At 45.0% G+C, this 12,659-nt stretch overlaps 1 protein-coding gene across 1 annotated transcript; it reads left to right on the top strand.

The window, feature by feature from the left end:
- Positions 1 to 4,992: 4,992 nt before the first annotated feature.
- LOC128752424 (gastrula zinc finger protein XlCGF57.1-like) lies at positions 4,993 to 7,529 on the top strand. The gene has a single exon (XM_053853626.1). It carries the CDS (start codon positions 5,009 to 5,011, stop codon positions 6,869 to 6,871), a length of 1,863 nt encoding a protein of 620 aa, XP_053709601.1. The 5' UTR covers positions 4,993 to 5,008; the 3' UTR covers positions 6,872 to 7,529.
- Positions 7,530 to 12,659: the final 5,130 nt, after the last annotated feature.

Raw genomic sequence — 12,659 nt, 5'->3', positions numbered from 1 at the left:
ATAAAAGTTTTACACAGAGTCATTACCTAAAGAAACACACGAGATGTCACACTGGGGAAAAACCTTTCACGTGTTCTCAATGTGGGAAATGTTTTTCACAGAGTGGCCACCTACGTACTCACCTGAGAATTCATAATGGTGAAAATCCTTTCATCTGCTCACATTGTGGTAAGTGTTTTAAGATGAGCCATTACCTGAAGAAACACATGAGAAGTCATACTGGAGAAAAACCTTTCATATGTTCTCACTGTGGTAAATCTTTTTCTCAGAACGGGCACCTTCGTACTCACCTGAGAATTCATACTGGAGAAAAACCTTTCAGATGTTCTCACTGTGGTAAAGGTTTTTCACAGAGCACAAATCTAAGCGCTCACCTGAGAATCCATACAGGAGAAAAACCTTTTAGATGCTCTCAGTGTGGTAAACATTTTTCACAGAACACAAATCTTAGTACTCACCTGAGAGTTCATACTGGAGAAAATCCTTTCGTCTGCCCCCAGTGTGGTAAAGGTTTTGCACGTAACCATTCCCTGAAGAGGCACGTGAGAAGTCACACTGGAGTCTAGCCTTTGTGCGGCCCTGTTTCTCAGAGAGCCGGAACAAAAGGACTCTTTTGAGAGTTTATGCTGGAGAAGCGTCATCTAACTAATGGTGTCATGTGAAAGAGTCATGTTCATCCATGAGAAATATACCTGAAAATATTCCTGCAAAATGCGTTACCCCAGACAGGATAAGAGTCGGTTCATGTCTTGAAGCAAAGGATCATGGTATTGATGACGTCACTTCCAGCGAACACACTGAGGACCTTTTGACCGACATGAGGAGCTGCCCTGCAGGTTTGTGCTCAGTGAAGCAGCTTTTTCAATGTCAGAATCTGTGAATCTCTTCGCTGGAGCTGCTGTCACTGAAGTCAATACTGTGATTCTGCCACTTACTTAAACACCAATAAACTCCTCTTGGATGAGTAAAAGTGTGGACTTTATTGTGAATGAGGACAAACATTGGAGCTGAGGGAGGAAGAGAACATCTCCACTTGTGGACAGTGACAGAGATGGTGGAGATGGTGTCGGGTCACATGATCTCGCCATTACACGATCTTATGGAGCACAGCGATCATGGTTCATTGCTTCAAACTGGAAGGGACTCACAGCCATGACTCACTCCCCATGTTTGTATTTGTTTGTTGTCATGTTTTGAAAACATATTTGTTGTCCTTGTCCTGCTTTGTTATTCTGTAACACAAAATAGGAGGAGACCAGTACAGTAGCTCAGGATCCCAGAGTTACAGTGTTGAGATGAAGCGTCACCTTGACTACTGGAGCCAAATGACCATGTTCTTCCATTTCTGAGTAACTTTCTCCCATGAGGTCAAGCCGCCTGACGTCCACCTTGTCGTGGCCACTCCCGCCATGCTTTTGTTTTGTCAGCTATTTCCTGCTTCTGTGTGTGTCTTTCTGTCTTGACAGTGTCGGATGCGATCGGCAGCTGCCGTCAATGTCTCAGTGATGAACTTCCACCTCAGAAGGAGAAGCTGGAGGATGATGCCGCGCCAGATCGGGAATGCTTCTACACCCCGGTATGTGTTTGGACTCCTGTTTTGAACATTTTGGGACTCTTACTTCCCCGTTGTTACTTCTTGGTTTGCCCTGTTTTTTGCCTTTGCGCCTGAGAGTTTTCGTAAGTTTATTCTACTTTATGTTCTCTTGTTTCTTAGTTCCTCGCCACTCGTGCCCGACCTGTTGTGTGTTTCGGGACTCTTTTGATTGCTCCCTGGACTACAAGTAGCTCGCTCCGTTGGAGTCTCCCTTAGTTATTTATTTGGACTTGGGCCGCGTCCCATTTGTGTTGACTCTGTCGTTTTTTGTAATAAACTCTATTTGTGGACATATTGGTATCTGCCTTTCTGTACTTCCTGCGCTTGGGATCCCTTCATTGCCTGAGCCGTCACACACACCTGCTCTCCTGCGCAGGGTTGTTGATCGTGCAGACGGCTGATCTGTCAATGAGAGCTTCAATCTGCTTCACATTAGAGAGTTTTTCAGTCAGCAGCTCTCAAAGTCAAGATGAAATGAAAAGTGAATTATTGGTTCAGGCAACATTTTTAAGTATTTTCGCATGACATCAACCCCGTAACTGTTCCTGTTGCAGTAAAACAAACTTTTTTTTCCTCAGCATTTACTTACTTCAAAGTTCTTCTTCAACATCCACCACTGTCAGTGGAAGCCCCTCCAATGAGTGATATATATCCATGCACTACATCTGTGTAGTTGTCCGGTTTTTCAGGGGATAAATCACACTGGACATGCGGAGGGCTGGAAAACTGATCTATCAAATGTGATAGGTTTGGCATTAAGGGGTTCAAGAGTCACAGACAAGGCTGGGTGCTTTTGTGCTGGTTCAGGCCGCATCACCAGGAGGCACTGTGACCCTGCCTCCTCTCTCTCTCTCACTCTCTCTCACTCTTTCACTCTGTCCTCCTGAGTTACACCTGAGATGCTGAGCCGTGGGCTGGATCTCTTATTTGTCTCAGTGAGCATGGGAGCCTCTAAAACGTATCGAGCGTCATCAGAAATGGGGGAAGCAACTGAAAAGTACGGGGTCAGCCTTTGTGAAGCGACAAACCTTCCTGTGAAGGGACCTTTTGGCCTGAGAGTTTTCCTCCAATGGCTTCTGGAACCGACTGCAATGGATGGTTTTCAAACTTCAACAGCAACGTATCATCAGTGCAGGAAAAGAAGCGACGGCGTCAAGGGCTGCTTTTCAGCTGGGTGGAGCCATCATGAAGTACTGCAGCTCACATTCACCCCATCAGGCTTTCACTTGGATGTTTATCATCAGCTTCATGCAGTTTCTTTGTGTTTTTCTATAATAGAATCAACAAAATAAAGAGAACTTGGAACACAGTTTCAACTCAACCAACAGCTGATGAACACACTGCTGTGGCCATGTATGCATTTCTGATGATGGGAAACCTCTCAGGACGCCTGCGCTCATGGGGATATTGACATCTTCATTTCTCATCTTCAGGTGAATGAAAGTTGCAATATACCTCGCCACCACTTAGAGGAGCTGTTTCTGTCGGCTGCTTGCTCCTGAAATAAAGAACACGGTCACTTCTGAGTTTGAATCTCACATTTACAATGCGATTTCGGTCGGTTTGTTCACGGGTGCATTTTGTGTTTTAAAGGTCTGCGCGAGTTGCAACGCTTCATTTCCGGGTAAGGACCGGAAGTGACGCGGATGTTTGTGCGCTTGACTCCGCCCACTCCGCCATGTTCTTCTCCAGATCTCTGCAGCAGCTTCGTGCTCTTTGCTCGTGGATCCTCCGGCGGATGAGATGTTCTTCAGAGGTGGAAAGATTCATAAGTGACGATCATCTGCTGCCGAGTTTCCACCACATCTTCCTCTGCTGTGAAGGAAGAGGATCCTGCTGCAGATGGAGACCCGGAGAGCAGGTGCACGCACGCACACGCACGCGCACATGTTCTGTACAAGTACAAGTGTATTAACAGCGTGCAGTTACCTGGAGCTTATTCGAGCTTATTAAAGTTTCCATAAACGTTTGAAGTGAGGCGCGGCGTTAGCCGTTAGCTCTGTTAGCTCTGTGGCGCTGACAGTCTCTGGCGTCGCGGCTCCATCCTTCTGTGGTGAAGGTGTGTGTGGTCCAGTTAGAGTCGCATCAGGTTGGAAAAACAACTCAGCTGCGCGTTTGAGCGGCTTCTTCTCCGTGAGTGAGTGGGTGAGTGGAGAGGAGCACCACGCTCAGCTCCGCTGCCACTGATAGAGGAATCGCCACATCAGCATAGATCTATAGTGTATAGAAAGAATGTGAGTGAATCCACGTCATCTCCTGACGTTGGGAGGTGGTCAACATGTTCTAATGCTTGATGGTTTCCTGGCATCACGTCGCCCACCTCTGTCTCCGGACAAATGAGGTGGAACTGGAGTTTCCCGTGGCTCACCTGACCCAGTGTGTTGGTTGAAAAACGCCCCGAAATGATTTGTGCCAAACGTGTTGTAACATGCCAATACAATGTCATTGTTACAGGAAACCACAAGGTCCGGTGATGATGCAACTGAGCGAGAATGATGGCCAGGAGTCTAGTCAAGGCATCAATATCATGAATGAAAAGTGAAACACAACGTTGAATCCCCTTTTGGCAGCTTTACTGCAGCCTGTTTTTTTTTGTTTTTCATTTTTCATGGAGTCAAGCAAAACATCATTACATGAGGCTCCAGAACCGAGTAGGAGTTGTGTATCCTTCATGCAAATGTTGGAGATTATTCCACTAAGACTACTAACTGACTTTTGGTTTCATTCTTCCTTTCAATTCTGTTATGTCACTGCTATTTTGAAAGTATATGTTGGTGTCTACTCCTGTATTATTAGACAAAATAGCCTGGGTTTCATGGAGTTTAGACGAAAGTGAAGCCGATATTTTCAACCCTTTGAAGATGCTCTGTTGTGTCTCTGCTGCCAAACTGCAGCCTCTCTTTCTGAATCTGAACAATAAAAACAATATCAACTACTCTATACTTAATTATTCATGTACGTTTTGCATTTTTATGGTAAGTAGATCTACTGAAAAAACTGTGGGCTCCCTGTCATGTTTAGAATATTATATTTTGAAATATCTGCTGGGGAAAAGTTCCGAATTTTTCTTTTTGATGGTTATGTTGTTAAAGGTACATAATCTAATGTCCTCTGGTTGCATACTTTTCTCAGCTTTATTATAATAAATCAAGTCATATCACATATTCAGATAATGCAAAAAAAAGCATTGTGCGGTCAGATTATTGCATGTCGCCCTCCTCGACTGAGTTTCATCATGAAACATTTGAGCTTTCAACACAGTATCTAGTGAGTCAAAAGCATGTTGAACGGAAATGTGTTCATCTTGATTTCTATTGTTTATTGTGATGCTTTTCTAACCCATATCACTCATCCTTATGTTCAGTGACTGAGGTGTGTGTGTGTGTCCCTGCAGGTGTCCAGCAGCTGCTGGTGATGAAAGAAGAAGAAGATGCTACTGAGCAGCAGGAGTGCAGCTCCAGTCTGGATCAGGAGGGACAAGAACCTCCTCTCATTAAAGAAGAACCAGAAGAAGAAGATCTAGACCAAATCAAAGAAGAGGCCACCCAGTTTTCCCTCACTCCTGTCCAGGTGAAGAGTGAAGATGATGGAGCAACCAGCAGCTGGACTCAACACATGAAGACAGAAGCTGATGGAGACACCTGTGGAGGAGCAGAAGCAGCCAGTGACTTGGATACACCTCTCCTCCCTGACCACCAGAGGTCGCCTTGTTCTGACTCTGACACTGAAGACAGTGAGGACTGGAGAGAAGCCAGTGACACTCGATCAGTCAAGTCTGTGGAGGATCTAAAGGTTTGTGTCAGTGGGAAGAAAGATGATCATGATTCGCTGATGTGCTCTGTAGAAAAGCCTTTTGTCTGTTCTCATTGTGGTGAAGGCTTTATGCAGAGCAATTACCTAAAGGAACACATGAGAAGTCACACTGGAGAACAACCTTTCAGCTGCTCTCACTGTGGCAAATGTTTTTCTCGGAGAGCGAACCTGAAAACTCACATGAGAGTTCATACTGGAGAAAAGCCTTTTGTGTGCTCTCACTGTGGCCAAAGTTTTACACAGAGTGCTCATCTAAAGGCCCACATGAGAATTCATACTGGAGAAAAACCCTTCAGATGTTCTCAGTGTGGTAAATGTTTTTCGCAGAGAGGGATCCTTCGGACTCACCTGAAACATCATCTTGGAGAAAATGCTTTCAGCTGCTCTCAGTGTGGCAAAGGGTTTTCACGGAGAGGGAGCCTGGAAACTCATCTGAGAGTGCATACCGGAGAAAGGCCTTTTGTCTGCTCTCGGTGTGGACAAAGTTTTACACAGAGTGGACATCTAAATGTACACATGAGAATACATAGTGGAGAAAAACCTTTCCGATGTACTCACTGTGGTAAATGTTTTGCACAGATCCATTACCTGAAGATACACGTGAGGATTCATACTGGTGAAAAGCCTTTCAGATGCTCTCACTGTGATAAATGTTTTACACATGTTAGCAACCTTAGTACTCACCTGAAACTTCATACTGGGGTAAATCTTTTTGTCTGTTCTCAGTGTGGTAAAACTTTTACACGGAACCATGCCCTGAAAAAACACATGAGAGGGCACCTTGGAGAAAAACCTTTTTGCTGCTCTCACTGTGGTAAAGGTTTTACACAGGCGTATCTACTGACAGCTCACACACGGATTCATACTGGCGAAAAACCCTACAGATGCTCTCAGTGTGGTAAACATTTTAAGTGGAAACATTCTTTGAACATACACATGAGATGTCACTCTGGAGAAAAACCTTTCAGATGCTTTCTGTGTGGTAAAGGTTTTACGCAGAGAAATTGCCAAAAGATGCACATGAGAACTCACACTGGTGAGAAACCTTTCAGATGCTCTCAGTGTGGTAAAGTATTTAAGTGGAACCACTCCTTGAACATACACATGAGGTGTCACACTGGAGAAAAACCTTTCAGGTGCTCTCAATGTGGTAAAGGTTTTACACAGAGCTATTCTCTGAGGATACACACGAGAAGTCACACAGGAGAAAATCCCTACAGATGCTCTGTGTGTGGTAAAGGCTTTACGCAGAACCATTCCCTGAAAATACACATAGGAAGTCACACAAAAGAAAAACCTTTCAAATGCACTCAGTGTGGTAAATGTTTTTCACAGCGAGGGATCCTCAGTACGCACCTGAAACTTCATACTGGAGAGAATCTTTTTGTCTGCTCTCACTGTGGTAAAAGATTTATGCGAAATTATTCCCTGAAGAGACACATGAAAACTCACACCGGAAGCTAACCTTCGTGCTGCTCTCACTGTGGTAAGTGTCTCTCGCGCGGCAGGAACTGAAGGACTCTGAAGGAAGTCAGATTATCCTGAGTCTGGCTTTGGGCCAGAATTTCTTGAATTTTGTAGCCTGAAAAAGCTTCCTTAATATTCCACTCACCTCTGTGTAGAGCAACGCAGGAAGAACTTCAGATGACGTTGTATGTTGTTGAAATCATGAATGTCCATCTGCATGCTATGTTGGTCCCAGGTCTTTGTTGATATCTGCACTGAAGAGATCTGAGTTCTCATCATCAAGATAGCATGGAAAAGTGAATTATTGGTTTAGGCAAGTGTGACTGACGTGACAGGGCTGATGGAGAGGCCTCAGTTTAGTGATCTGACCACTGGGATTGCTGAGTCATCAGTTGAAGTTCAGAAGGTTTGTTTCGATATTGCCAGCTGAACTATAATAATGGAGATCTTTTAGATGTTGAGCTGTATTCAGTGGATTTCATTATTGCACTTTTTGTTTTTCATTGGTTTGAGCATTTATTTTATTCAGAGTATGACCTATATACTGCACTGTGTGATAGCCTTGTGTCGTTTTTAAGTGATATATAAATAAACATGGAATGGTAAGATGCAGCAGGAACAAATGTTGTAAAAGAAATGGACTTTTCTGCAATGAAATAAAGACCTTAAAACCCGGATCACATCTCATATGAGTCACGATTAGCCTAAGATCCAGTTGGCTAACGTGCGTGGACACCACACAGGAAGCCGCTGGTGAGACACACACTCTGGTGTGACCAGCCTCGGCTGAGGGGGCGCTGCGACACTCCGGTGACCCTGCGGTGCTCAACTCAAGATGGGTCCATCCATCTATCTACCCATCTATCCATCCATCCATCTATCTCACCTCTCTGAGCACCAGAGGTCGCCTTGTTCTGACACTGATGACAGTGAGGACTGGAGAGAAACCAGTGAAATCCAATCAATCCAAAGTTTCATGACCGTGGACAGAGAAGCAATGATCACAAATCACTGACCTGCTCTAGTGAAAAGCCCTTTGTCTGTTCTCAGTGTGGTCAAAGTTTTAAGCGCAATGGACATCTTATGATACACATAAGTCACACTGGAGAGAAACCCTTCAGCTGCTCTCAGTGTGGGAAGTGATGCATACAGAGTGAACATCTAAAGTTCATATGAGAAGCCACACTGTAGAAAAGCCCTTCAGATGCTCTCAGTGTGGTGAGCGATTTAAGCGGAACCATGAAAAAGCACATGGAAATTCATATGGCAGACTGACCTTTGAGATGTTTTCTCTGAGGTGAAGGGTTTTCACCAGGCACGAGCTGAAGGACTCTCTCGAAAGCCAGAGAATCTGAGTGATAGCAGGGTTTATTGCCAAAAAAATAAAGTCAGAAACAACAACAGGAGACACAAATAAAACAGCTGAGGAATAGAAACGGCTGAACAGAAAACCATGAGTGGTCATAGTTATACTTGTATACATTGAAACAGAGAACATGGTCGTGAGGATGGTGGCGCTTCTCAGTTAAACTTCAAAGATAAGAAGAGGAACTAGCCAAGGTGAAAGATTCAGAGATGAAACAAAGGGAGGAAAGTGTCAAACTAAAAGTAAACTCAAAAAATGCTCAGTGGAGATCTCAGCTCGGAAAGATAAGGGTCAGTACAGGCAGGGAGCAATGCTGAATGCTTTCACTGTTGAAGCTACAAGGATCTCATCGGCCAGTTGTGAGGAGACATTCGCCCACTTGGGAGCCAAAGTAAGAGTCAGGAATATGATGATACACTCAACGCCAGACGACATGGAAGCTGATGATTCATTGACTTCATGGGGGACCTCATCAAGAACCAGGTGGGACACAGTGAGAACTGATCGACTCTGCACAGAGGATCGGCCGGCTGCCTGCAGAGGGCGCCAGACCACGCCCTGTTTTTATGAAATTCCAACAGGAAGTGATGAAATCCAAGGTTGTCAAGGCAGCATGGCTGGCCAGCGACGTCACTGTAAACAGTCAGACCAGGAAAACACCCCACCACCATGACCCACACAAGGTTTATAACCACAGGAAGAAGCAAGTGGCGGTGAGGAAGTAGTTCCTGCAAAGTGAGGCAGCGGCACACATTCTCGCGAACTCCAAAGCTGTGGGTTCAGTTCAAAGAGGGTGGGCCTGGGGATCTACCAAACCCCAGAGGAGGCTGTCCGTGGCCACTGCGCATCACCAAAGGAGGAAAGCAAAGAGGCGGAGGATTGGAGGAGGAGTTCCACCTTCAGAAACTCTCTGAAGTCATCAAAAAAAAAAACGGTCAAAGAAGTTTAACAGCACGGTCATGATTCACTCACATGTTCAAGTGATCAGCATCTGTGCGATGACTGTACCCATCAATCTACACTCAGGTTTACTCACATGACTCTGGAAATGAAAATGGACTGAGATCAGAGACACTTGAACCAGTCTGGGTAAAAAGAAAATACAAAAAAGGGTCAGAAATGATCAGAACTGTTCGTCTCCGTGAGCCAGTGTTTCTGTGTGTTTGGTGTGGGATTGAAATATGTGTTCGTACTGGAGACACCGCCTGACCACGTTTGCTTCACAGTTTAGAAAGTCAGATTATATCCTCAGCCAGTGGAACTGACACAGACGTGAACTGAAGCAAGAACAGGAACAGCAGACTTGTGCTGTCACTGACGTCTTAACCGTGAAGGTGGGAGTGAGGAGCGAACTCCGTGCAATGGTTCACTACCTCAGTCACTCGTGCGCAGCCAAGCTCAGTGACGGCAATGAAGCGGCTGCTTTATATGAAGCGCTCGTCTATATATATGAATTATTAGCGCATTCATAAGACACACTGTGGTGCATTTCCAAGACCTCTTACACCAGTGACTCTCAACCAGAGGACAGAGGCCCATGGTTGGGCCGCTAGAAGTGTTTTGTTTTCCACCTCTGGGCCGTGAGACGCCCACTGAACTGACTTTGACAGCTGCAAATCTGTGACAGTTACCAGCTATGGAGAAGTTCCTGAGAAGAAAAAAATGATAAAGAAAGTGATGGCGCCCCCTACAGTAAAGACTATTCACCTGTTTTTAAAATGAATTAGAACATTTTATGGCAATACTTTCATTTCCACTTTGCTTATCTTCTATAGTTCATTTATAACAAAGAAAAATTGTTTATGCTATTTAGACGTTTGTTATTGTATTTATTTTATATATATTTTATGACATTTGATTTATGATGCAGTTTGCATTAAGTGTATTTTTTTTTCTTTTTTTCTTTAGGAAATTTGCTGAACATGACTTGCAGTTGCTTCTGCTGCTGGTTGGCCTTTTCCATGGCAAATATCTCGGCGCTGATCACATGGTTTCACATCATTTCACAAGGCTTTGGTTTAAATGGTTATTCTACACAATACAGCGATCACAGTAATGAATCAGATCTATTCCTTGAATGGGCAGCGGAACCATCTGTTCTGGGGAAGGTGGGCCCCGAGATCAGAGAGGTTAAGTCGCCGTGTCACAGACAACATTATGAATGTTACCAACAAGGTTTATAAAGCATCATCATAGTGTTTTCTAAAGTGTTACACAAGCATCACCAGCCACTCACAGTGAAAGAGCGACTCAGTTGTTTACTCCCTGGAATGACCTTGGCCTTTTCCTCGAGAAGCTTCGCTCTTCCAGCTCAACAGAGCTGCCACACACCTCCTGGGTCGGAGGTCGACTCCAGGTTTACAGCAACATTGGAGGAGCTGCGCTTGAGAGAATCATCTACATGTCCTCTTCAGTAGATGTCTTCGCTCTGGCCTGGGAACGCCTCGGGATCCCCCGGGAGGAGCTGGAGGAGGTTTGTGCGGACCGGGAAGTTTGGGCTTCCTTGCTCCGAATGCTGCCTCCGCGACCCGACCCCGGATAAGCGGCAGAAGAAGGTGAAGGTGAAGGTGACTGCATACTGACTTGTGCCAGTTTGGTCACTTTTATTCATGTAGCATTCACACAAGTTTGAATCGGTTTGTGCGCTCTCATAATAATATCACACTTACTCATTCCGCTTTGTCTTACTTGCACAGCATTTATTGTTTGTTTGGATCCTAGAGGATAAACGTTTGCTCGAGTTGCAAAGGTTCATTTCCGGGTGAAGGCAGGAAGTGACGCAGTCACCCCGCCCGCTCTGCCATTTTGTTCCCCAAAACTCTGCTGTCCGTGGATCCTCCGGCGGATGAGATGTTCTTCAGAGGTGGAAAGATTCATAAGTGACGATCATCTGCTGCCGAGTTTCCACCACATCTTCCTCTGCTGTGAAGGAGAGACGGAAGGAAGAGGATCCTGCTGCAGATGGAGACCCGCAGAGCAGGTACCGAGCTGCACAAAATCCCGTGTATATGAAACGAATCATCTTTTCTGGAGCTGTTTATTCAGATGACGAGAATAATGTCGAACACTATGCTCTCATTCTGCGACAGATGAAGCTCTCGTGAACTCGCTTTATTTCTAGTGGTCATTCTTGACTCCATTTCACGCGTGTCTGTCGTGTGATCAGTCGTGACAGAGACTCTGAGGAGTGTTGGAACTACGCGTGTCACGTTTTCCCTCTCATGTTCGTCATTGATCGCTGCGAAGTTATTTAAATTCAGCGGAGAGTCGAAGGACCATCACACGGCGCCACCGACGCTCCTGACATGTTCAGTCCATCGTCTGCGGTTGTTTGAGCGTGTTTTGGGTCCGTGGTGACACAACGACAACAACAACAACAACATCTGAGTCAAACGGTGGTGAACAGAGATGAACCCAGTAGCCGTTGCCATGGTAACACTCTCAGCTGGGCAGCTGCTTTACTCTGCTGACCCCGATTCATGGGAAAACAAAAATGTTTTGTTCATCTTCCATCATGTGTTTATGCCACATAAGCAACAGTTCTTTCAGCTGTGGCTCTATTTTCTAAACTTTCACACAGTTAAACACCCATTCACACCAAATATACTCTTGATTAAATAGAACCACTCCAACTTTGATCCCTGTTGAGCTCTCATTCAGCCACGGCGCTGAGGAGCCATGAGCTCCGCGTGGTGCTGCTGCTCACCGTGGAAACCAGGGGTTCGATGTGGAGTATGCAGCGATATCTGTGGATGCTCACAAAAGGCGTGGCGGAGATATTGTGTATTTCTATCTAGTAAGATCTGTCGACATTGTTGTGATGTGACAAACATGTTTTTTGGCAGGTTTTTTTGTGATATATTTGCTGATATAATGGGCCGCTGGATCCAACAGAACCAGCCCTGACTCAGAACTTCAGCATCTGCTAATGTGGTTATTGAGATTTTTTTGTATTTAAAATTTTGTATTATAAATTTTGTTTAAAACTACAATGACGCCTGGAGGACAGGCAGCAGAACTAAGTATGTGAATCGCCAAACAGTGACTGATGCAAGGCAGCGGAGTGTAGCCGGCCAGGAAGGTGGAGTGCTCAGAGTGGGGTGTCTTCTATGTGGGAGAAATAACCTACACTCCGCTGTAAATTGGCTTGATATTGATTGCTCAATAGACATTTTTCTATTGCACATATGATAAAAAGCATCGTATTGCAAGTGTTTCATTATGTACAGAACAGGGCTGTTCAAAATAATCATTGTTTCTCGGGATGATCCGATGGATCGGCCGATCACAACAACCGATCACGTGTGACATGAAGCATCGCGTGCAAGTGGTGATGCGTCCACTTTGTTTACATTAAGTGAAGTTTGACTTGCAATGTCGGCTCTGCAAACTCTGGTTTTTAAGGAAGAAGGTGAAGGA

Source organism: Synchiropus splendidus, chromosome 1, assembly GCF_027744825.2.
Source record: "Synchiropus splendidus isolate RoL2022-P1 chromosome 1, RoL_Sspl_1.0, whole genome shotgun sequence".
Taxonomy (NCBI): Eukaryota; Metazoa; Chordata; class Actinopteri; order Syngnathiformes; family Callionymidae; genus Synchiropus; species Synchiropus splendidus.
Note: the sequence above shows the minus strand (reverse complement) of the source record. Positions and strands in the feature narration are given on the sequence as shown.

What these genes read in the sequence shown, in the direction of transcription:
- LOC128752424 (XM_053853626.1), top strand. Translation starts at nt 5,009, where the DNA reads ATGAAAGAAGAAGAAGATGCTACTGAGCAGCAGGAGTGCAGCTCCAGT.